This window comes from Bacidia gigantensis (assembly GCF_019456465.1).
Source record: "Bacidia gigantensis strain McMullin 20006 chromosome Unknown contig_246, whole genome shotgun sequence".
NCBI lineage: Eukaryota > Fungi > Ascomycota > Lecanoromycetes > Lecanorales > Ramalinaceae > Bacidia > Bacidia gigantensis.
Window position 1 is genome coordinate 425717 of NW_025408602.1, and position 25023 is coordinate 450739.

At 49.7% G+C, this 25023-nt stretch overlaps 8 protein-coding genes across 8 annotated transcripts; 4 read left to right on the forward strand and 4 right to left on the reverse strand.

The window, feature by feature from the left end:
* Positions 1 to 297: 297 nt before the first annotated feature.
* KY384_005788 (uncharacterized protein) lies at positions 298 to 1551 on the forward strand (the record flags this gene model as incomplete). The annotated part of the gene is made up of 1 exon (XM_044814286.1): positions 298 to 1551. One exon carries the CDS (start codon positions 298 to 300, stop codon positions 1549 to 1551), a length of 1254 nt encoding a protein of 417 aa, XP_044668436.1.
* Positions 1552 to 3743: 2192 nt separating this feature from the next.
* On the forward strand, positions 3744 to 5459 carry KY384_005789 (uncharacterized protein; the record flags this gene model as incomplete). The annotated part of the gene is made up of 4 exons (XM_044814287.1): positions 3744 to 3818; positions 3900 to 4320; positions 4373 to 4868; positions 4937 to 5459. 4 exons carry the CDS (start codon positions 3744 to 3746, stop codon positions 5457 to 5459), a joined length of 1515 nt encoding a protein of 504 aa, XP_044668437.1.
* A 214-nt stretch (positions 5460 to 5673) lies between these two features.
* Positions 5674 to 6396, reverse strand: KY384_005790 (uncharacterized protein; the record flags this gene model as incomplete). Its single annotated transcript, XM_044814288.1, has 1 exon — positions 5674 to 6396. The coding sequence occupies one exon, from the start codon at positions 6394 to 6396 to the stop codon at positions 5674 to 5676; it is 723 nt and encodes a 240-aa protein (XP_044668438.1).
* Positions 6397 to 7738: 1342 nt separating this feature from the next.
* Positions 7739 to 11321, reverse strand: KY384_005791 (uncharacterized protein; the record flags this gene model as incomplete). The annotated part of the gene is made up of 2 exons (XM_044814289.1): positions 7739 to 8354; positions 8407 to 11321. 2 exons carry the CDS (start codon positions 11319 to 11321, stop codon positions 7739 to 7741), a joined length of 3531 nt encoding a protein of 1176 aa, XP_044668439.1.
* A 1165-nt stretch (positions 11322 to 12486) lies between these two features.
* KY384_005792 (uncharacterized protein) lies at positions 12487 to 13809 on the reverse strand (the record flags this gene model as incomplete). Its single annotated transcript, XM_044814290.1, has 3 exons — positions 12487 to 12577; positions 12627 to 13725; positions 13779 to 13809. 3 exons carry the CDS (start codon positions 13807 to 13809, stop codon positions 12487 to 12489), a joined length of 1221 nt encoding a protein of 406 aa, XP_044668440.1.
* A 1592-nt stretch (positions 13810 to 15401) lies between these two features.
* On the forward strand, positions 15402 to 16868 carry KY384_005793 (uncharacterized protein; the record flags this gene model as incomplete). The annotated part of the gene is made up of 3 exons (XM_044814291.1): positions 15402 to 15561; positions 15644 to 15903; positions 16008 to 16868. The coding sequence occupies 3 exons, from the start codon at positions 15402 to 15404 to the stop codon at positions 16866 to 16868; spliced, it is 1281 nt and encodes a 426-aa protein (XP_044668441.1).
* A 372-nt stretch (positions 16869 to 17240) lies between these two features.
* On the reverse strand, positions 17241 to 17760 carry RPS26 (40S ribosomal protein S26; the record flags this gene model as incomplete). Its single annotated transcript, XM_044814292.1, has 4 exons — positions 17241 to 17358; positions 17413 to 17515; positions 17564 to 17691; positions 17738 to 17760. 4 exons carry the CDS (start codon positions 17758 to 17760, stop codon positions 17241 to 17243), a joined length of 372 nt encoding a protein of 123 aa, XP_044668442.1.
* Positions 17761 to 18266: 506 nt separating this feature from the next.
* KY384_005795 (uncharacterized protein) lies at positions 18267 to 24079 on the forward strand (the record flags this gene model as incomplete). Its single annotated transcript, XM_044814293.1, has 6 exons — positions 18267 to 18295; positions 18343 to 19172; positions 19222 to 20136; positions 20501 to 20550; positions 20864 to 21118; positions 21179 to 24079. 6 exons carry the CDS (start codon positions 18267 to 18269, stop codon positions 24077 to 24079), a joined length of 4980 nt encoding a protein of 1659 aa, XP_044668443.1.
* Between the last annotated feature and the right edge of the window lie 944 nt (positions 24080 to 25023).

Below are 25023 nucleotides of genomic sequence, written 5' to 3' on the forward strand. Positions count from 1 at the left end.
GTCTAAAGCTACATGCTTTCGACTTCTTTCAGGCACGTTCGACTTCAACTATCCAGCGAATCCTGAGATTGAACTCGCAGATCGAGGTTCGGCCCGCTGACGTTTGCCTTGCTCGGGATTAGGTTACGGCTAGTGCCGGCGCCGGTGAGGCTGCCAAAATTAAGGCCCACCACGTGCTTATCGCACCTGCAGGCTATCCTATCCACTCTTTGTACATTTTGGCGCAAGGCAGCTGACTCGATTGTCATTATCCTTATATCACGATTACTCTCCCTGTGAGTCTTCAGATCAGGCAACATGCAGTCCGCCTTCGATAAAGGTCGCCAGTGGATGCAACAAGATGCACCAGAAAACGAAACAAGAAAAGCTGGCGACTTTCGCAAGACCGAAAACAGCATGCCCCGACGCGACACCAGCGACTGGAAAATATCACTCACCGATAATGTTTCCTCCTACCTTGGGAGTCGCAACCCTATGGCCAGAGATATAGATCCCAAGACAGAATCTGTTTGGCTGTTTGATAACGTTGCTTACCGACCCGTACACGTCTATCCACACAAGCCGCAGCCTCATCAAGCAGAATTTATTGCAGCCTACTTCCAAAGAAACACCGGGAAAGACATCAGCCAAGCGGTAGCAGATATAGCGGAGAAGATAGGGCTAAAGAAGCAGGGAGCCAATGAAGCAGAGACCGAAAAGCGCATCGCAGAGCGCTTACAACCATTCACAGACGCAATCGCCCCTGCACGCTCTGTTTCTATCACCCTCCCCAACGGCCAACAAGAACGACTCGGTCCCGGCGGCCGCAGCGCAGTCAGCGAACAAACCCTCGTCGCGCTCGAATCGCACAAAGACGGCGAAACAATCTCCATCCAGCCCAACCCGCCCGAAGTCGCCATACACGGGGCCATGACGACACACTTCACCGAACCCGAAGGCTGGCTCATAATCTCCGACATCGACGACTCGGTAAAAACAACCATGACGCCCTCTCCCATCGGCATCCTACAAACCACCTTCGTCGACGACCCGAAACCCATCCCCGGCATGCCCGAGCTCTACCAACGCATCCAATCCACTTTCCCACAACCGCCCACCTGGTTCTACCTCTCCGCTTCGCCCTACAACCTCTACCCTTTCCTCCGCTCCTTCCTGCACGCGCACTACCCGCCCGGCCCCATTGTGCTGCGCGACGCTTCGTGGATGAACCTCGGTGGATTCCTCGCGAGTCTGACGCAGGGGACTGAGGCGTATAAGAAGAGTAGGATTGAGAAGATCCATCAGTGGTTGCCGAAAAGGAAGGTCATTTGTGTGGGGGATAGCACGCAGAGTGATCCGGAGGCGTATGGGGATATCTGTAGGAAGTATCCAGGGTGGGTGAGGAAGGTGTTTATTAGACGGGTGGAGGATGTGGCGGAGATGCAGGGGACGGATAAGAATAGTGCGGGGAGGTTTGAGAAGGCGTTTGAGGGGGTGGAGAAGGGGGTTTGGCAGACTTTTCTCAAGCCGGAGGAGTGTTGGGAGGCGGTGGAAAAGCTGAGAGGGACGTGATGCGATAGGATTCGAGTTTTGGGCAAATATCAGATGGTGGCGTTGATTACTTGGCTTTTTAATCTTGATTCGTATATGATGGATAAGATGATGGGCTACGCGATGGATGAATAATGTAGACAAGACTTTGATTTTTATATACATAGGACACACAATAAAGGTGTACATACACAATTACACCCACCATCCTCAATGCCCCTTGAACCGTACAGCCCTCTTCTCCTTGAAAGCAGCTAAAGCCTCATCCCTATCCCTCGTCCGCCTCACAACCTCATACGTCTCCTCCTCCCCATCCGTCCCCTGACCTCCCTCCCGTCCCATCCTCACCGCCCTCAACGCCGCCATAACAGCCACCGGCCCGCCCTCACAAATCTCCCTCGCAAAATCCACCGCCATCTCCAACACGCCAACCCTCTCTTCCTCTCCCCTTCCTTTCCCTCGTCCATCCACCCCATCCACCCTTACTCCATCCCCCGTCCCTTCCCCCAGCTCCCTCTCCCCATCTTCACGCCCACAAAACGTAACTCCATCCACCACACCCACCCTCCTACACTCCGCCGCCCGCATTTTCTTCCCGGTCAACACCAACCGCAGCGCCTCCTTCTCCCCCACCAATTTCCTTAACCGCCACGTCCCGCCCGCGCCGGGAATGATGCCCAACCGCGTCTCGGGCAATCCCACAATGGACGAGGGGGACATGAAGCGGAACGTTGTGGCGAGGGCGAGCTCGAAGCCGCCGCCTAGTGCGGGGCCGGCGATGGCGGAGATGGTGGGGATGGGGAGGTTGGAAAGGTCCGAGAGGGCTTGGCGGAGGGTGGTGAGGAATGTGGAGGTTCTGGAAATGAAATGTTCGGGTTAGTTCTAGGTGGTGGGGTGGGGTGGGGTGGATGTGGAGGAAAGGGAGGCGGCGGGCTTACTCGGCAGCGGTCATGTCTCTACGTTGTTTCAGATCTGCGCCGGCGCAGAAGATGTCGGGGACTGCACTTGCGATGATTAAGGCGCGAGTGCCTTGACCAACTTTTGCTTCTTTCTCGTTTGGAGGGCGCTCTTGCGCCGAGACGAAGCGCTGCCATTCCCCTTGAGTCTCTGCCTGTACGGCGCGGATTTGAGAGGAGAGCTCCCAGAGGAGTTGAGTGGAGATTGCATTTTTGTTGCGTGGGGAGGAGAGAGAAAGGATCCGGATGTGGCCGGTGTGAGGGGCGGGGATGTCGGTTGTTTGGATTAAGGATGGGAGGGATGGGGTGGAGTAGGGTCGGCGTGGATGTCTAGGGAGGGAAATATGAGGGCGTAGGAGCTGGAGTTGAGGAGAGGAAAAGCTCTTGCGTGAGTTCCATATAGAATAACGTAGGAAGCTGCATGTTTGTGATTGTGAGGGAGGCATATTTGGTAGGTTTCTGTCGAGGACCTTGACCGTTGGAGGCCAGGATGGTGGCCCCGAGCCGACCCGTGAGACCTGCCAAGGGGCCCTAAATGTACCCCTATTTCCCCACAATCGTGGACGTTCCAATGATCTAGATCTTGCCGATTGACAGCCACTCATCAAACTCAAGAGAGGAGCTTATTGCTCTAATAGCGTACACTAGCGCTAAAATGCGGTCAAGATTGCGATGATGCTGCACCAGGCTGCTGTACAGAGACGATGTCGGTTGGCGGTTCCCGGGAGTGCATCGCGTCCCGCCCAAAGAGAGGCCCACAACCCATACTGACATCGCATTCATTTGACACGCAAAGTATTGCGGAGCTCATGATGAACGTTGCTACTGTAATGAAAGCTCGGCGCATGAGTCGTTGAATTATTGCTGGCCGAATTTGCCCCACATATTGTCACTTTCAATGACTTGAAAACTGCTGTCACTGCGGCATCGATGGGATGCTATTGACTTCTAAATAGCGACAGTGGCGTTGACCGCGTCGCTCTACTATCTCCAATGTGGCTGGTAAGTGAAGTCTATATCTCGGATTTGTTCGCTCGAGCGGGGAATGGCACCAGAAGCGACGGCACTAGCACGTGGCTGCCAGCATATGTCTGAGTAATGCTCCGGCGGTGTGGATCGTCAGCCGCGAACGAAGGCGCGTGAACACCCTTGTACTTTCCCTTTCTGAGCCTGCAGGCCCATTACATTTATTGTCTTGCCAACCCTTCGACTCTCGAGAATTGTACAGCGCTTGTGAGCTTGCGAATCAATTTGAAGATGAAGTTGATTTTCCTCAGTGCTGCTATCGTAAGCGTCACGTTCGCCGCTTCAGATGCTTTGAAAAAGTCATGCGTAGGTCACCCAAATACTGTTATGGTTGTGCTGTGACTTTGTTCTCCAATCTTTTGTTTTGCTGATCTTATGTTTTGACAGTGTGCCTCTTTATCCAATGCTCTTTCTTCAGAAACTCTCTACGTTCAAGATCAGGGGTACATCGAATCTTTGAAATCCTACTGGACAACCCAGGAATCAGCACTTAAGCCAAGCTGTATCGTCAAGCCTCAGTCCACCGATGACGTCGCGACTGCTGTCAAACTTTTGGCAAAATTAGATTGTTCTTTTGCGATCCGCGGCAATGGTCACACAGCCTGGGCAGGGAGCGCTAACATCCAAGATGGTGTAACGATAGACCTTCGCTCCATCGATCAGATCAAGGTTGGCTCCAATGGGTCCCCCACCCAAGTTGGCACAGGTGCAACATGGGGAGATGTTTATGGAACACTGGATCCTTTGAATCTTACTGTCATTGGCGGTCGCGCTTCTCTGGTGGGTGTCAGCGGATTGACCCTCGGTGGTCAGTTGACCCACAAACAATATACATCTTGTTCTTCGTCCTAATATCTTAGGTGGTATATCCTACTTGTCTCCTCGCTACGGCTTCGTCTGCGACAATGTTGAAAACTACGAGATCGTCCTTGCCTCAGGCAAAATCACCAACGCGAACGCAAACCAGAACTCTGATCTATTCCGAGCTTTGAAGGGTGGCTCCAACAATTTTGGCATTGTGACACGCTTCGACTTGAGGACAGTCCAATTGGGCCAAATGTGGGGCGGTCAGGTGGTGTATAACGTCTCACTTGTTCCACAAGCACTCAAAGCTTTCACTGACTTCAATGCTGCTAACCCTTACGACGAGTACGCGAGCACCATCCAGAGCGTAGCATTTGACTCTACATTTGGACTAGTTGCTGTAAATTCTTTCCAATATACGGCACCGGTTGTAAATCCACCAGCATTTGCGGGCTTCGATGTCATCCAACCTCAGCTGAGTTCTACCTTGCGCATCACGACGTTGAAGGATATCACGGATGAACAGGGAGCCTTCTCACCTGCCGGTTTCAGGTAAGTCTCCAATTGGACGACGACAGTAAGCCTCTTACGTCCTAAGTAGCTGATTTCTTGCACCTTAGAGATCTCTACACAACTATAACATTCCGCAACGACCTCCCCTTCCTCACCTACGTCTACAACACCTGGAAATCGACTGTCACATCTAGCATAACCAGCATTCCGAACCTCAACTACGCGATCACATGGCAGCCTATTCCTCCTGCCATTACTTCCAAATCCGTCCCCGCTACCTCTTCCAACTCCTATTCCAACCCCAACCGCGACACAGGCAATTCTCTCGGTCTCGAGAACTCCAAAACTCCGCTCATCCTCTGCAGTCTCTCGATCAAATGGGAGCGCAGCACTGATGATGCAGTGATCGAGTCCACAGCGAGGAATTTTATCGAACAAATCGGCAAGGCGGCCAGGGAGAAGGGCGTGGATAATGATTTTCTTTATCTGAATTATGCGCTCAATGGCCAGGATCCAATCCGAGGGTATGGTAGAGAGAATGTGGAGAGGTTGAAGAAGGCGAGCAGGCAGTATGATCCCAACGGCGTGTTTCAGAAGCAAGTGCCTGGGGGTTTCAAGTTGCCTTTTTGACTAGAATGCTTCGGAGATAAAGAAGAATTTTGTTGACGGAAGATCATGTAAGTGATGCTGATAAGGTAAGCAATGCTCGCACAATTCTTTTGGAGTAAAGCACGAAGACGGGGTGGCAATGTCGAGATTTAGCAGATTGTGGTTTTGATCGCCGTCTGCGGTTCTCAGGGATTGGATGCTCGATGTAGATTCCGTTTCCCAAGAAAAATCCTTTTTAAACTCTTGTTTTCGTTGTATCAAGTTCTTGGCTGTGTTCTACCCCCCTCAACTCTTGCCTCGTTCTCACGAGAGCTGCTCGCTGTTCAGTAGCTCCTGCTGGGGCCTCCTGTACCTCTTCAACACCGTCCAACTCGTGAAACTTTTGCTGGCCATCTAATTCGTGTCTCTGCTGCTCTTCAGCTTCCAGCTCTGGTTTCTGCTGGAGATATGCTTGTGTGTTGTCAGCCAGTGGCGACTTCTCGGACTTGCTCATCTCATTCTTTCGGCGAAGTCGCCTTCTACGAAAATTACGAAATACAAACGCGGAAATGAGTAGGATCAATATAATCGCGGAAGGCACGGCAATACCTACGCCGATGCCTGCAGGTTTTGCAAGCCGCGATGTGGACGACGACTTAGTAATTTGAGAATTTGATGATATCTGGGGTCTCATGTCTGACAAATTCTGCGAGGAAGATGGATTGCTATCGTTGTACAGCATTGTTGGAGTGGCAACAGGAGCGATAGGAGTTGGTGCTATTAGCTCCCCTCCGCCAAAACAAGTTGAGAAGCCAAGAAAGTCTCTGAACTGCGACCCAGCATAGGAAGGGAAGTCAGTCTCAGCAACAGTTGTTGGGCTTAACACAGTATAAGGCGAGGAGAGTGTACTAGGCGCTCCTGAAGTGGTTATACAATTGCCGTCCGACAAGAAGTTACTCGTGATCGAGTATGCCGTCATCACGAGACCTGACCTCTGCGTGGAAGATCTGTCGGATTAGCAAAACAAATCGAGAACCCTAAAGGACACTCACAATATTTCACCTGCAGAGATTGTGGGCGTCGCATTCCGCGTAGCTACAGCTAGATAGCAAAGGCCGCAATCAAGTGGTCCTGGTGCTGGCAACGCTTTTTGTCAGCGTCAAGTCTTCAATCGATAGTTTCCAGATGCTCGTAAAGAATTCACAGACATATGATAAGAGGTGTTGGCTCCTCCGTTGTCATATCGACCGAGGTTCCACCGAATCTGCCCTAAATGGTATTACAGACTCAATTTTTCAAAACTTGGCGATGGCTCAAGGGAAAGCACAAAATTATCTGGGACGACGAGGCCCATTTACGGCGGAGATTCCAAAGCTTGGGGCGAAGTAGGATCCAAAATGATGTGCAAATGCACGATCATGCACATGCACCAGGCTGTGAAGCGGCACTGCGAAACCGCCGGCAAAGATTGGATGTGAATAAAAGCGCAAACGAGGGGGACCTCGACAGAATCCTTCTCGAGGATGAGAGAAAGCATTAAGCTAGACCGCACTGCGGCTATGCATCCTCTGCCCAGGGAGATGGACAGCTATTCGGCTATTAAAGCCGAAAGGATTGACATCAAAAACAACGTTGAAAAAGGAGTCGTGCCTACTTCAAATTCTCACGTAGGTGGTTGGCGCGCCACGAGCGCTAGTTTATGTAGAAGAATGAAGTTCAGAGATTCGCAGAGCCAAAGAAAAGACAAGTAAAAAGAAATCTTAGATATCGGGAGAGCCTGCCATCAGATCTTCAATTTCATTGTAAAGAGCAGAAAAGTACTTTGAGGCCTTCCCCCCTGGATATTCATGATTAGGGGAGGACAAGAACGCAAGCAATCAGCATAACTTTCTACTCCGTCGTCGAAACAACACACCACAATTTTCTTTGACTGGTGAAGATACTTCAATTCATTCAAAGCTGTATCCGTTCATCTATCAATAAAAGTGCCCATGATGGCCCGCTCGCTCATGAAATCTCAGACGTGCCCCCGGGTATCAGACCGTTTCGACTTGTCCACGTAATGAGATGGATAATTTACATGAAAACAAAGAAGCCGCGCCCTACCACCGCGGTGACTTCATATGAACATCGCCTCGCTTACCCTACCATACCCTACCCTACCCTAGATCTTTCATGCATGATGTGAAGAGAACGGCTCTTTGAGCCTCAGCATCATGTCTTAACGTCGGCTCACTTTTGAGGAGAATGACGTTCGTTCATATTGTGACGCTCCTCGATTTCGTAATACTGAATCGTGGTCAACCCAAGCGGACAAGAAGTTAGGTCGCTTCCAAGCTTGCAGGCGAAGGAAGACTATCGCCATTGACTTCTTTCTCCTTGCCCTTTTTCGTTGGTGTGACAAACTCCCTCTCATCACCGCCACTCTCATCAGGCTTCGAGTGAGCCATTATGCCATTCGTCAGCGGCTTCGTTGGCTGAGTAGTTCCGCTAACCACACCGTTCCTACTTGGCTCTCTCGACATGTTCTCGCCACCCACGATTCCATTCACTTTTGGTGCCTCACCATTCATAGGCGTTTTGACAGGGTCGCCCGGTCTCTCCGTAGAGACAGCCGCCTCGCCTTCGCCGATCTTGGCAGTGTCGCCGTCGTTCAACTTCATCTTCTTCCGAGGATGACCTTTGCCAGGGCCTGGTTCCTTGAATGGTCGTTTGCGCGGACTGGTGATCTTGCCGGTCGGTGGTAATTTGGGTTTCGGCATCCTTTGCTTGATGGGAAGGTTGTCGTCTTCAACGAGAGGCTTGTCGCCGTTGCTGGTGAGTTTGTCACGGAAGAATTGCTGCACAAGGCCGACTTGATTTGCCACGTTTTCGATCGTAACAGGTTCGTAAGGTTCAGGCTCTGTGAGCACCAGCGGAAGATTGGATGCTCCGGTGCTAAAATTATGGTCAGTGTCGTAGTGCGTGCGGGATGAAAATAACAGCTTACTGTGAATTTTGAGCTCGATTCGCATTGAACATGCTCTTTTGAAGGAGGTGCAGTGGAACACTCATGCTTGCATCACCAAATTCAACATCCAGACCTAATTCCTTGAACCCGAAGAAGTCGTCGCCCAATTCTTCGGCGAAGTCGCCAGATACGAACTGCTCGCTGTCGTCATTGAAAGCACCTGACCCATCTGGGCCTGCATCATGAAGGGCAGGACGCAGCAAGTCAGCCAGGTGAGCTTTTATCCTGTCATGGGTCGCATTTATTCGGGTGCCGGTCCTGTCAATTTCTTCATTGACATATGTATCTAGGGATTCTAGATCTGCGCCGTTCTCCTGAAGGGTATGCAAAATGCAGTCCTGCCGAGAAAAGCGAGGCTTCCATATGACCTTATTCTCCTGGCCTTGCACAGGGATGGGAACAAGAGGTGCTTGGGAATATTGCGTTAGTGTTGAAGCTATTTTCTTAAAGTAGTCGCTTGCCATGTCAGTAAATGCTTCCATTGCTGAGGGTTGAAATTCTTCGAAGCCAGCATGCATGAGGAGCTTTGCTGCTGAGCGTCGGAGTGCGGCCCGACTTGTATCAGGGGCTAATACGGGGCCTTCACAGGACGTGACGTGTGGATTGACGTCTTGCTCGGCAAGTGGTACAATGTCGGTCTTCTGAAATTGGCCTTGGTAGAGCTGAGACTGCAACGCCATCTGTTTGACAACACCAATCTTTCCGGTGATTTTCCTGGTCTTTTGCACTTGATGCATGTTGCCGTCAATCTTCTTGGTCAAAGCACTTTGTGGAGTAAGGAAAATCCCTTTCGGTATTTCTCGAAGGCATTCTTCGGCATTGTCTTGAACATCACCCTCCGAGTCCTCGACCCACCGTAGGCGAGCTGATATGTCAGGTATCGCAGCTAGTGGGTCGTAGTAGTCTGGAAGCACTTTCTCATCCTCACCCTCCATTCCTTCAGCTAAGGTCTCTCCCTTTGGTTGTGCAATTTCTCTTTCGTCCATCTCCGCGTCTACTCGTGGCTTATTCATAGGGCTGTCGGTCACTGCTTGCTTCTGTTTCCGGAGCCAGCCTCTCATGCCTGCTTTAGTACGCAGAAGGGCCGGCGCTTCAGGATCCAGGCGGTCACCCAGAAAAAGTCGATGTCGCTCTGCAGTCACAAGGGCTCGATCTTTCTTCGTGACCGATTTCCAAATCTTATACTCCAAATCCTCATATTCAGGCTCCTCGGGAGGCTCATTCATTGAAGGAACAATGCCATTAACCATAGATTCCGTGTCAGCGTCCGCAAGCTCGCTCTGAGAGCCCGTGGCTGCATGAGCAAGTAAAGCGCCGACACCAGTAGGCGTTGCCGTCCCATGTGGTGGACTGTGGCTCCCTTCTGCGCCTACTTCCGAATCCGGCTTGACAGTATCGTCTCTAGGCGCATAAAGCCCATTAGGCAAAGACGTAGGCGGCTTGCTGTCAGGCCCATGCGAAGATTCTTTGGTGCTGGCAGGTGCTTTTCGAGCTACTGTCCCCTTCTTTGACTTCTTGCTCGGCGCTGGGCGACCTCGGGAAGAGATGATTGGTTCATCATCGCTTTCTTCGTCACCATCAAGCTCAGCAGCACTGTGCTGTAGTCTACGTTCTTCGGCTTCTACCTCTGCCCTATCCCTGATAGTGATATCCGGAATCAATGGTACAAGCTTCTCTGTCTGTTTCCGCATGAAAGTGGCGTGCTTACGCATGTAGTGATCTGGGGTAGCATTGTATTTCAAACAATTGGCCCAAATGAGCATCAAATCGTCGACAAAGTCTTGCTTAGACTTATACTGAAGGGCTCTGAGTTTCTTTGTCATTGTTCCGAAGTCCATGGGATGCTTGATGATCACGCTGTAATCTGGCGCCTCCTTCTTATTGACCTTGTTGAGGAAGTATGTAGAGTGTTCCGTGTGACCTTTCAGTTCGCTCAAGACTTTATCTAGAGATTCGTAAAGCTCTTCTTGGCCAATCTTTTCCTCACTCGCCCACTTGCTCCGATTCTTTCTGACCTCGCTCATCAAGGTTCTGAGCTCCGAGTCAGACGCTTTCACTTTGTCCCTTTCATCATCAATACGCTTGATGAGGTTTTTCAGTGTCAGACTCGATGCGCCCAAGTTCGTCTGACTGAGTATGCCTTGTTGAGCGTTGCCTGAGCCAGCGTGATGGCCAGATCCGTCGCCTAACTCGGCGTCGACTTTACGCTCTAACTCTTCGAGCTTCTTCTGCTCAAGCATTGCATCTTTATCGTTCTCTAAGGTGTAGAATATCGTATGAAACGTGCGGCGCGCCGCGTCTTCCGTTGCCTTGGCTTCTTCATCTAGCTTCCTTCGCGCCTCCTCCGTGGTCTTACCCGCCTGTGTTCCTTCGCCCATGCCTGGTGCTGAGGACTGCGATATTTGACGGAGCATAGGGTGGGAAGTAAGGACCCGTTTGGCGGGGGGAAGAGCGCTCTTGGACTTGAGAGGCGAGACATTGGCAGAGTCTGAGGCTTCCTCGCCTTCTGACTCGTCGTCGTAATCGTCTTCGTCGATAGCTCGGGCCTTTCTTTTCAAGGTAGGTGACGGCTGGGTGGGGGCGGCGTCCATAGCGTTATCTTCCTTAGGCTCATGTTCTGCGCCACTTTCTTCGATATCCGCATCTTCTACCTCTTCCTTCTCGAACAACGACGCAAGACGAGACTCGCTCTTGGCATATAACTCCTTGAAAATGGCTAAACGTGGGTCGTCGTCCGCGCCAAGATCGCCCTCGATACTGTTCATTAGGCGGGCAGAACTCGCAAGGACGCGGCCATTGGGTGTCAAGGATCGTCGTGACTGGGAGCGCGAATTCACTTTGCTATGCGCAAGGCCCGTCGGAGTAGAGAAGGGGTGGAGTTTGTGGCTAGACATGATGTTGCGGTTCCCCCGTCATTGGGGGGGAGATGCGCTCCCCTTAGCGGAGAACGCCCGCAGACACCTGCAACCTCAGGTGAAGTGGTGTGGGCTACCTGCTGGGGTTTGGGTAGGAAAAAGACCGATAGACTGACGTTCGCATGTTTCGAATGATGGAACAACAGTCTTTAAGGCAAAAAACGATGGTTGAGGGTGCGTGGGTGATGGTCGGTTTTCTGTGAGCGCTGCAGTAATTGTCGAAGTGAGGTACGACACAATGCCTAAGTTTTGCCAAGCGTTTCTTCACTCTTAAGCTTGATCGCCCGCCATAATCTTATTACCGATACTACTGCGATCAAGTAGGCCAACTCAGCCATCTACATTTCCCAGAGCTTCAACATGCGTGCTGCGGCCGCCCATTTCTACAGGGACACACGCACCGGCACATAGTCTTCGCCGTCAAGTCATTCAGTCCGCAAGACGTCGAACAATGCGCATCCGCTACCCGTTTGCAGGTAACTTGCCTGCAGTATGCCCGCCTACCTGACATTCTAACCATAAGCATCAGGCGCATTCGTAGCTCTCGTCCTCCTCGCTGCGTACCTCGGCCTCTCTTCTGTCCAAATTCCACAGGCAAACGACAAAGTACTTCACTTCCTGACTTTCTTCATCCTTACGCTCGCTTTCTACTGGATTTTCGACACCACTAGGCGGCGAGTCTTCAACTTTACTCTGCTTTTCGTGACCGTCTTCTTAGGGCTTGGGTCAGAGGCTCTACAAGGCCTAGCTACAGCCAGGGAATTTGACCCTTTGGATATTGCTGCGAACCTCATCGGAAGTCTGTGCGCTCTGGGGCTGTGTTCTTTCTATCACAAGCGAATGTTGGATAGGAGACGGAGAGCGAAGGGCTATGGAATGGTGCCGCAAGAAGGTGATGATGTAGAGTTGGGAGTGCAAGAGACTGGCGTGGTTGAAGAAGGAGAAGAAGAGACTCCGCAAGAGGATGGCAGCGTAGAAGCAGGAGATGCCGCCAATAATAATGATGCGAAATGACCGGACAGATCCCGACTGGGAGCAAATGGGGAATTTCCTTGATTCATCAATTGCCTTTCCTAGGCTATGTTTGTATGATATCTGAAGGCAGCATTCGATGTGAATGTATATGTTGATTTCAAAGCTTCTTTCACGCTTCTGAATACTTGGCTTTCGGCAAGATCTTCTCACGCTCGAGCTCATCAAAGCATTGAGAGAGTGCCTCCCAGGTATCAACATATCTGCAAACGTCAGCCTGTTCCTGTAATTGCCACGGAGAATGCAGCGTACCCAGTCCATCCATATCTTCTCGCCTTGCTCATGCTGATCACGGCGCTGAAAGTCCTCCCAAGCACAAATCCTAAGAAACCCCAGGTCGCTTTCGCGAAGGCATCCTTATCAAGCCCGTCCCTCTCCTGCAGCCTTTCCCACGCCTTCTGCACATCCTCTCTTTGGCTCCATTTGATTAGGTCACACTTCTGTTCCACCCTTCCCCTTTGCACGTTATTCTCCAACCCAATTTGCGCTGCAACGTCCGCAATTGGTGGTCTCTCAGCTAGCTCCACGCTTGAGCTAGGATCTTCGCCGAGACCTATATTGAACTGATTGCGAGGAATATGACCTCCAAAGCGTCTTGCTATCTTAGGCCACAGGTTTTGCCAAGATTCGGTGTCGCCATTCACGATATTGAATGCTTGATTGCCACAATTTGGTTCTAAAGCTGACCAGATGTTGAAGTCAGCGTGTAGAGGGCTGTAGGTAAAGCTATCGAACATAGTATAAAATGTTGGTGAGCCAGGAAAGACGAGGTTGCCATCCAGCTCTTTAGAAATTGCAGCATAAAGGCCGATGGATGTGGCAATATTCATGAAATTACCCTTTGCAACGCCAATTACGTCGTTCGGATACGTGACCACCCAATCCCAATGAGCATTCTTGGCTTTGTCGGCTAAAATGCGTTGCTGATAGTAATAGAAATTTGGTGGACGTCCCTCGCCTTCCACCCATGGATCTGACTCCTCCATTGGCTGCTTTGGTGGGCCGAGATGCAGCCCGTACTGCTTTGCACCTGCAGTTATGATGACGCGTTTGAGTTGCTTAGCGGCACCTGTAATTTCTAATGCCTCGAGGAAATTCTTCAGCATGGCTCCATTTACATCCCAATTCTCCTGATCGGTGTCTTTCTGCAGGTACGCGGCGAAGAAGACGTATTCCGCTTGGACACCTTCAAGCTGCTTGGCCATTCCATGGGCATCTTTGGTAAGATCGAGAAGATGAGTTTTTACGTTGGGTGGGAAATTCTCCTTTTGGCTTCGAGACAATGCATATACAGTCTGCCATTGCTTTGCATTATTGCCGAGGGCTGCTACAATGCCTCGGCCAAGGATGCCTATGTGAATGCGGAGTCAGCGCCAGTGTCAAAACATTTACATCACTGCAGACCTGTAGCACCAGTGACGATAGCGTTAGGCATACTAAACAGCGATTCTAAGTGTCGAGAAATTCAAGAATAATAAACCAGGTAGTGTATGTTCTTTAAAAACGGAATGGCAACTATCAAACAGACAAGACGTAAGTATGACGACAAGGACCTGAGCTTCCCCATTTGGGACGCTAGGGCATCGACCGAGCCAATCAAGAGCCAGTTGAGCAAACTCTTTCTTGAACATGGAAAATAGAATTATATGGATCAAGCGACAAGTCAAGAGATGACGGCAATGATGTTGGACTTTTGCTGAAGTTGTATGTCCACTCAGAGGTAAGAATACGACTCAGGTCTGTGGAACTGGCGCCTGTTCGTGGGTTCAGAGTGGTTTTGCTCTTCGGACGGAATGAGAGCCAAGTAACATTGATGATGTCCAAGAAGCCCAATTTCTTGCCCGGATCTTCCTAAAAACATGGGGAAAAGGAAAGGTTTCCATACTTTGTACTGCATGTGACATATATTTCCCGAAACGATGAGGCGCTGCGGCCAGAAGATATCATGGCGAGACTCGCAGCCGTTGGGATATTGGGATTCATCTTTTGCCAAACGGAACGCCCTTCTTCAGCTCTTCAACGAAATGCCGGACGAAGCTGTTGCTAGGCTCTGATGTGACACATCAGTGACCTTCATCGTGTTGTCAGACCCACTTATCACACTGACTGTTGGGGTTGTCTATCTTAGTCCCACCCATGTTCTCTATATTTGGTCCATGCTTTGCTTCGTGCATAGCATTGTGAATCTTCTGGACTCCGCGGTGAAAGGTGGGGCTTCGTAAGAGCTACAAAGGCGTTTCAACGTAAACAACGGCAGATAGAAAAGGGTAGGCCGAGCTACCGTTCGTGTCATGTAGCTCTGACATACGTTAGCCTCGAACATCTACCAAAAAGGGCAAAAAATTACCTCAACGAGCGCAAGCCACCAGAGTCTCATTTTGAGCCTTTCCAGGACTGCCCGAAAAGTGCGGCGCTAAAACAGGAAAACGGAGACTTAGAGGTCCACGTTATGGCACTTGGCCTTGGATGCCAATGAAATCGCTTGGTTTGTCGTATGAGAGGTGAGTGGTGGGTAGATGCAGACAAGAATCTTCAATGTAGCGGTGCCCCATTGTGGTGTGGCAACTTTGGCCTTCTCATAGGGCTGAGAAAATGCTGCATCATTTTCTTCCCAACAAGTTGCCTTCTTAGATTCCAATTAAACATATAAATGCTTTTGCCAGTCTTCTTCTCTGTATGATCTCACACTCTACTCTGCAACAAGCCACTTGAACAAAAAGTCGCAGCTTGAGACCCAATTTGCTGTAGTTCGCCAATACTGCATGATCTCTTGAGTGTCACTGGTCACAAGACAGCAGGGGACTAATGAGTGTTGTTATCTGCTCATTGGTTTGACGAGCTACTTGTCTTTCTATCAACATTACACTTCCACTTCTCGTACAACAATAGCCATCTGCGGGTTTGTCGAAAGAACGAATCTTCAGTCTCCCCTATCGAATATCTACAAAATCAGAGCCCCTAGCACAGTCAGCGCCGCCATCACCTCGCGGCAGATTTGGGGCAAATGTAAGACAGCGATTCGCCTTGATGGCGGCTCCATTTGCCAAAGGAATAAGTACGGCCACGAAACGAGCTCGTTCGCAGGACAGCATTAGAAAGTCCGAAACTCCCCCAGTCGCTAAGGCTTCGAAAGTAGACGAGCCGCCAGAGCCAACTATCCCTGCCTTTTTGCGTCAATCAAAAATTGGTAAGTGATTAAGCCATTTGTGCACTTACCAATTGCCACGTCTGCATATGCACGGTGCTGAGACTAAGCTTTTTGGCGTTAGATATTAACGCCAAATTCAGTGAGTTGAATTGGCAGGAAAAGTTGCGCATCATGCAAGGGCGCAACGACCCAGACTCACCCTGGACCCAAGATTCGCATATCTCTGTGCTACAAAGAAATCGCTACACTGGTGTTCAGCCATGGGACAAATCGCGCATCCGGCTGAAGGTTGGGCAGGGAATGCTAGATTACATCAACGCCTCCCCAATCGCATTGAAGGACCCGGGTACCGGTCTCGAAACTAGATTTATTGCAACTCAAGTGAGTTAACTCTAACTTTTGCATGAGCACCTTTGCTAATAACCGGCTTGAAGGGCCCTAAAAGATCTAGTATGGGTCATTTCTGGCACATGATATGGCACGAGACTCAGGAGATTGCTGTGATCGTCATGCTCACTCCAACTGAGGAGCAAGGTAGAGAAAAATGCTTTCAGTACTTTCCACTCGATGCAGAAGCAAGTCCGTTTCAGATCAAAGCCAACGGTCACCCTGATAGCCCAGAAGAAGGCAGAGTTTCATTTGTAGAATTGCAGCAGCAGCAAGGCGAACACACCCAAATACGGAAACTTCATTTGACTTTTGGTGATGAGACTAAAGTCGTTTGGCATCTTCTATTCACAGCCTTCCCAGACTTCGGTGTGCCAGAAGATGAAGATCGTGTGGAGCTATTGGATCTTATCAAAATTTCATCAAGGATGAACTCCCATCCCCAGAATCCGAGGACCATTCACTGCAGTGCCGGCGTTGGCCGCTCCGGCACATTCATCGCACTTGAATACTTGCTCGCCCAAGTGGAGTCCGGTGCAATTGCCAAAGTCGACGCAGAAGAAGACATAATTTTTGATCTCGTGCATCAATTAAGGGAACAGCGCATGTTGATGGTTCAATCTGAAATGCAGTATCAATTTTTGTATGATGTGGTTGCCGAAGAGTGGGCAAAGAAGATCTTTGCAAGTCAAATGTCAGAACAGCCGTCACCAAAGCTTATGAAACTCAATGATGGAATCAGAATCGCAGTCCTAGACGAAATCGATGTTTTGCAGGCTCCCGGAACACCGAATATTGAGATCCATGACACTGCCGATGGCCAGACTGAACAAGCTAGTTCTGAAGACACTTTCAAACCCACGATGCCCGCATCAGAACCCGAGCTTCAATGGAGTGGGGCGAATGACAATACACCCGAAGTCGCAAAAAGTGAAAGCAATAACACAGGAGAAGGTTAGATGAAATATTCTGTGACCCACTATTTGGAAAACAACAATCTGAAATCATGACAGATAAGCCGGACTTCTGGATGTCATTTGAAGGATCCTGCCTTATCTTTTCCGGTGCAACCATGGCAATACTCGTGGGGATTTTCGTTGCATGGATGAACAAATAAGACTGCATGACCAGGGATCGGCGACGGAGGCAATCTGTGATAGCGTTTTGGACATAGTGGCGTTGTGTCTTGCTAGCATCAGCGGGATGGGCTTGGTATTCATAGAATGGAGCCGAAATAATCCCATTATTTTGATCTGCTTCCCTCACGTTCACGGCGCGACCTATGAGTACTTGCTATGCACTGATCAAGGCGATCCCAACCGCAGCCATCATCATGTCGATGCTTGTGCCGTCTTAGCTGCCTGTTGTGGATTGATCTTTTTCCCATCCTTGTTGAACCTCACGCGCGGTGGTGGAGCGCGATTACGTCTTCCTTCCCTTGACCTCACACTGATGGTGGGTCAGCTTCTGCACATCTAAATCCGGACTACTGCAAAGACATACCGCACAATCTTCCCGTGAATAGCGCAGGAGACACAGTATTGCAATTTGAGGTACATTTTTGGCACGGCATATTCGGGGAACACAGAGGCATCAGAAATATCACCTGGTGGCGGGTGAGTATCAATAGCGCTCAACGGAGCGGGAGACTTACGGATGGCAGCACTCTCGACCATGTTCCGTATCGTGAATCTCTTTATTGCTTTATCTTTGGGGGTACATCGAGAGCAATTCGAGCAACGAATAGGTTTGACGTGGCCGCGGCCTTTCTTGTTGCGTCCGCTGAACGCCAGTCAAGAACAGTCTTCGAGGTAGGAGAGTAACATACTTAGACGCTCGTTTCTTCACCATGATTGCGGCTCTGAATGAATTATGAGCTAGCTTCTGTACGAAGCTTGTAAATACCCTCACCTTGATGTTAAAATGTCGTTGCTGTTTGGGCGAGCTCTGCGGTCGTCTCTTTCGCGGTAACACAAGTGCGGTTCTCGGTTATCTTAGCGCGTCATCTTATCTCGCGTGCCAAGGAAAGTCAAATTGGCTCTTGTTTACCGGATCCGAAGGGGGTGTAAAGGGACATTACATCGCCGAGATCATTTTTTGTCCTGTTCTCTGCATCACAGTCCTCAGTGATCTTTAGATATGTCATCTGCTGGCACTTTCCGTGGAACACCGACGAGCAGAGGCCAAGGTCAAGGTCGTGGTCAAATGCCTACTTTCGAAAGCAGTCCTTCCAATATCCCTCGTCCAAGGCTCGAAAATCATGCTAGCACAGCACTCTCAAGTGAAGCTGGCACGTCAACACTATCCGCAAGCAGACAAAAACAATCAAAGCGAGATGAGGTAAAACCAAATCCTCAATGGACCATGGCGCTGCTTACAAAGGACTGTAGGCCATACGGAAGAAGTTGGAGTCGGACCTTAACAAGAAGAAAGGGGGGTATCTCGAGCTCGACATACTCGCAAAGCTCCACCAGGAACTGTACTTGCCCTGAAACCAAGTCAGGCATTGCAGATCAAACCAGGCACAACTGTCGCGGAGGCAGCACAGCTGATGGCCGCGAAGAGAGAAGATTGCGTTCTTGTCACAGACGACGACGAGAGGATTGCTGGGATTTTCACGGCAAAGGATTTGGCTTTTCGCGTAGTCGGTGCTGGAATAAAAGCGCGTGAAGTCAATATCTCAGAGATCATGACGAAGAACCCGATGTGCGCGAGAACAGATACTAGTGCAACAGATGCTTTGGATCTCATGGTAAGAAAAGGCTTCCGGCATTTACCTGTAATGGACGAGAATCAGGACATCTCGGGAATACTGGATATCACCAAATGCTTCTACGATGCAATGGAAAAACTTGAACGAGCTTACAGCTCCTCGAGGAAACTATATGACGCTCTCGAGGGTGTTCAGTCAGAACTTGGCTCAAGTCAACCGCAACAAATCATACAATATGTCGAAGCTTTGAGGCAGAAAATGTCAGGTCCTACCCTAGAATCTGTCCTGAATGGAATGCCACCGACTACAGTGTCTGTCCGTACTACGGTAAAGGAGGCTGCTATGCTTATGAAAGAGAATCACACAACTGCCGTCCTGGTGCAAGATCAGGGATCTATTACAGGTATCTTCACAAGTAAAGATGTCGTTCTTCGGGTTATTGCACCAGGTCTAGATCCAGCAAACTGCAGCGTTGTGAGGGTCATGACTCCACATCCAGACTTCGCTCCCATAGACATGAGCATACAGGCTGCACTTCGGAAAATGCATGGTGAGTTATGAAATTTCGTATTCCCATACTGCGATCTAACAATTACAAGATGGGCATTATCTCAACCTCCCTGTCATGAATGAACCTGGTGAAATTGTTGGTATGGTCGACGTCCTTAAGTTGACATATTCAACTCTGGAGCAAATAAATTCAATGTCGACTGGAGACAATGAAGGTCCGGCTTGGGGCAAATTTTGGTTATCGCTTGATAATGACTCTGAATCATTCGTTTCGGAAGGTGGAAGTCACCGTCCTCACACCCCAGGTCATAGATCTGGCATGATATCGCCAATGCCTGATCGACCGGCTGTTGATCGCGTTGATAGTGTTCAACCCCATGAGTCGGCTTCACACCATGGTGATGAGTCGAGATCCGAGAGCCCGGAAGTGTCATCTCCAATGATCACAGAAACCCCATTCCCTTTCAAATTCAAGGCCCCAAGTGGACGTGTGCACAAGCTCCAAGTTACTCCAACATTGGGCATCGAAGATCTTGTTGCCAACGTCATAGCGAAATTGGGCAACGAGGTTGAGGCCGTTGGTGGCGAAGCCAAAGTTGATGACGGTAGACTCCTACCTTCGGGCTTTGCAATGAGCTACCTTGACAATGAAGGGGACTCTGTATCCATCACGGTGGACAGAGATGTCGTGGACGCAATTACGCTATCCAGACGGCATCATCGGGAGAAAGTGGACCTCTTCATACATCATCCTGACAAACCTCCTATGTCTGCTACGCTAGACCCTCACCCAGGCATTACCAAACCTCCAACGCCGCCTCCATCGTCAACTTTGAAGAGCCGAAGAAAGCATCTGGAGGAATCTGAGGACGATATGGCAACGCCCGTCAAGAAGCGGCAGCAACCTGCGAGCCAAGCCAAGCAGCCAGAGCAGGTCATTGCTGGAGTTCCGAATGAACTGCTTTTACCAGGTGCAATCGCAGCACTGGCAGTCGTGATTGTCGGTGTCTTTGCGTTTAGCAGATCGAGTCGAAATTAGCTCCTGTAAGACTCTATTTACATCTTTATCCTTCTTCGCGTAACTTTCTTCGACTCGAATGTTGTTCTAAGCGGATATTTCTACTTCTCAGCTTCAAGCTTGCATAGACAGCGAAGCGATCTGTATCTCTAAAAGATCTATAAGTCTTTAATTGCTAGCCGGACTGAATCAAGGCCTTTCTCACCTCAATTTCAAGGCTCAACGGCAACATACAACGTGTTTGTAGGGACAGTGTTGCGTATAACTGTAACTCCCAAGCAAGGTGCACCAGGTGCCTCCTGTTGGTTTCAATCACCCAGGGGACAGACTTCCAATGAGTCAGTTTCCAGTTTACATCAACGTGATTGAATATGCGCTTTCTGCTGGAAAACACTCCGGGGTGACTGCCCTATAAGAGCACCCCCGCAATTCAATGGCAGGCGCCTGTTGCGGAACCGGATCGGGAGTGCTGTCTTGGCAGGCCCTTATATCAAATTTATTTTTCCCATAAAAGATAGTAGAACCATTAGAACCGAATTGGGGTTGGAGCGCATTGCATTTGCAGATCCCATTATTCATAGCTCTATCTCCTGCTCGTCATCTTATCGCCCACATCCTTCGGGTCATCCAACAACGTACACCTGCTTTTCTTCCTACCACTCAATGGGCAGCTAGCCTGCTCTATTGTGGGAATTCGTAAACCGCGTCTTTAGACGCGCACAAAGACCTCAATCACCACGGCAAGCTTGCGCAAACCCAAACGAGTAGTGCCTATCGCCATCGACATGTCTGTCTTACCGCAAGAGGTCCTGAGCGCCCTATCACAGCTGTTGCAAGGGCTTGGTTCGGCAGACAACAACATTCGCCAAAAAGCGGAAGATCAGCTGAGCAATGAATGGGCGACTGCGAGGCCAGACGCTCTGTTGATGGGCTTGGTAGAGCATATACAGGGGGATCCAGAAGCTTCGGTATGAAGAGACGACCCGCCTGCCTGTGGTAGAATTAAGCTTACCTGGCCACGTATGCAGACACGATCCTTTGCGGCTGTACTTTTTCGTCGAATAGCAACCAAATCGCGTAAGATTCCCGGCACGGAAGAATCAAAGGAACTCTTCCTTTCTCTTCCAGGGACACAGCAACAAGCGATAAGATCGAAGCTCCTGGAATGTTTGCAACGCGAGTCTATTCCTCAAGTCAGACACAATGTTGATGATGCGGTGGCCGAAGTCGCAAGACAATACGCAGACAATGACGAACAGTGGCACGAGTTGCTGCAAGCACTCTTTCAAGCTAGTCAATCCCCAGACACCGGCCAAAGAGAAGGGGCCTTTAGGATACTCACCTCGACCCCCGGTATAATCGAGTCGCAGGATGATGGCATTGTACTGAGTGTATTCACGAAAGGCTTTAAAGATGACGATGCCAAAGTACGGATCTCGGCCATGGAGGCATTCTCCTCCTTCTTCGCCGTGATAAATAAAAAGAACCAGAAGAAATACTATGCCTTAGTCCCTGAGCTACTGAATACTTTGCCACCCTTGAAAGAAGCTGGAGATACGGACAACTTGTCCAAAGCATTGATCGCACTTATTGAGATTGCCGAAGAGGCTCCGATGATGTTCAAGCACTTATTCCACAATCTCGTGCAATTCAGCATCTCGGTCATTTCGGACAAGGAACTCACCAATCAAACGCGTCAAAATGCGCTCGAGCTCATGGGCACGTTTGCAGACAGTGCTCCAGCACTATGCAGAAAAGACCCTTCGTACACATCGGACATGGTCACCCAATGTTTAAGCCTAATGACAGATGTTGGAGAGGACGATGAAGATGCTGAAGAATGGAACGCATCGGAAGATCTTGACGTTGAGGAAAGCGATCTAAACCACGTCGCTGGTGAGCAATGTATGGATCGTCTTGCCAACAAGCTGGGTGGTCCTGCTATTCTTCCGTGTACTTTCACATGGCTACCGCGAATGATTTCATCTACCGGCTGGCGAGACCGACACGCCGCTCTTATGGCAATTTCTGCCATCTCTGAGGGCTGTCAAGAGCTTATGGTAGCTGAGCTTGACAAAGTCCTCGAGCTGGTAGTACCCGCTCTAAGAGATCCACATTCTCGTGTCCGATGGGCTGGCTGTAATGCTCTTGGACAGATGAGCACTGACTTCGCAGGGACTATGCAATCCAAGTATCACCAGATTGTATTACCAAACATCATACCTGTCTTGGATGCCCCCGAACCACGTATACAGTCGCACGCTGCAGCTGCTCTGGTCAATTTCTGCGAGGAAGCGGAGAAGGAGATCTTGGAGCCATATCTCGACGAATTACTCACTCGGCTACTTAAGATTCTCCAAAGCCCCAAGCGCTATGTACAGGAACAAGCCTTGTCAACTATTGCCACTATAGCCGATTCCGCCGAGAATGCCTTCGCGAAGTACTATGATACTTTGATGCCAATGTTGTTCAACGTCTTACAAGAAGAGCAATCTAAAGAGCTTAGATTGCTTAGAGCCAAAGCAATGGAGTGTGCTACTCTGATTGCGCTGGCTGTCGGCAGACAGAAAATGGGAAATGATGCGATCACCCTTGTCCAAATCTTAGGGCGCGTTCAGCAGAGCATAGTCGATGCGGACGACCCGCAATCTCAATATCTTCTCCATTGTTGGGGTCGAATGTGCAGGGTTCTAGGCAAAGAATTTGTGCCATATCTTGTTGGTGTCATGCCGCCTTTGATGCAGCTTGCCAGCGCCAAGGCAGACCTGCAGCTACTGGATGATGACGAGCAAGCAGCAAAGGTCAGCCAAGATGAGGGCTGGGAAACCGTACCTTTGAAAGGCAAGATCATCGGCATCAAGACATCCGTGCTTGAGGACAAGCATAGGGCCATTGAATTGATCTGCATCTATGCGCAGAACCTAGAAGCAGCATTTGAACCTTACGTGGAGGAAATTATGAGCAAAGTGTCACTACCAAGCTTAGCATTCTTCTTCCATGACCCAACTAGAGTGGCTGCTGCAAAAAGTGTGCCAGTGTTGCTCAATGCAGTCAAAGAAGGAGCAGGTGAACGTTCACAGAAGCTACAAGACATTTGGGCGGTGACAGTCGATAAATTGCTCGAAGTTCTAACAGCCGAGCCAGCGATAGATACCCTCGCAGAGATGTACCAGTGTTTTTATGAATGTTTGGAGATAGTGGGCAAGAATTGCTTGACGGCTGAACACATGGGTGCCTTCATTGGAGCTGCGAAGGAGACACTTGAAGACTATCAAACGCGAGTCAAAAATCGTCAAGAAGAATGGCAGGAGATTGAAGAAGGCGAAGAAGAATCCGAAGAGACCCTTTTCGCCATAGAAGACGATCAGACATTGCTCAGTGACATGAACAAAGCCTTCCATACCATATTCAAAAACCAGGAGACCTCGTTCCTGCCTGCGTGGGCACGCCTAAGGCCATTCTACGATTCCTTCATCACCAGCAACGATTCCACTCAACGCCAATGGGCTCTTTGCATTATGGATGACGTTCTTGAATTCTGCGGCGATCAATCTTGGTCCTATCAACAACATATTCGTCAACCCCTCATCGACGGTATGAGAGATCCAATTCCGGCTAACCGACAGGCAGCTTGTTATGGGGTTGGTATAGCCGCTCAGAAAGGCGGTCAGAACTGGTCTGCCTTTGTCGCTGAAGCTTTGCCGACGCTATTTCAAGTGACACAAATGTCGAATGCTCGAATGGATGATCATGTATTCGCAACGGAAAATGCTTGCGCTGCGATCGCCAAGATCATGCAGACGAACTCTAGCAAAGTTCCGAATCTCCAAGAAGTTTTGCAACACTGGCTACAAACATTGCCAGTCGTCAATGACGAAGAGGCAGCTCCATACTCTTACATGTTCCTCGCCTCTCTAATTGAGCAGTGAGTCTCGTTCCTTGATTCCATTCCATCAGCTTTCTTCGACTGTACCTTTTCACAATAGATTGTCTGGATCACAGAAGCTGACTTCATTACTAGACATAACCCGGCAGTCATAGCAGCTGCAAGCCAATGCTTCATCTACATCTGTCAAGCACTCGAGGCGGAGACATTGCAGGGACAGACAGCTCAGCGCGTAGCAGCGTCAGCCAAAACGCTAGTCCAAACTGCTAGCCTCGATGCCAACCAGCTCCTTTCAACTCAAACGCCAGAGTTGCAACAGACCGTCAGGACTTACTTTCAATGACCAAGAGCCTTCGATGCTATCTTCAAACGATGAGAAGTGACCATAAGGCCTACGCCCGACTTCCCGTATGCCACAAGACAGGACCATTTTCCCGTAAGCAGGGGGCTTCCATGAGGGATGTATTCATGGAATTATGGGATATTGCATTATGAGTGAATGCACCAGCTTGCATTCTGGATATTCTTGTAAGGAGTAGGAGGGATAGATGTGCTGTGATAGATTCCAGGCTCACATCAAGACGCAGGAATTAGAGGTGGCCAGCGAAAGCAGGTAGATTTCACTACAACAAGATGGGTGGCAATGGTGTGCAAGACGCATGTAGCGCTAGCTACAGTAGCTTTGGTGTAACGGAACGTCAGAGCACAAATCTTGGTCATGTTTGATGACTTGCATTTCTGATCCTGATCCTGTACTGTGAAGTAACCCGTCTATGTCGTCGATTGAACCCTCGACTAAACTCTTTCTCTATGTTCCCATTCCCCAGATCTATTACGGAAGACCTGCTTCATATGTCAGGCGCCCGATTCGCTTTTGGCCTCTATTCTAGCTTTAAACTCCATGAAGACTCTTTTTGCCGTTCAGCCGTGAAGTCATATGCCCCTAACTTTCATCCGGGACTCCTTTGTCGAAGCGAATGTATGCAG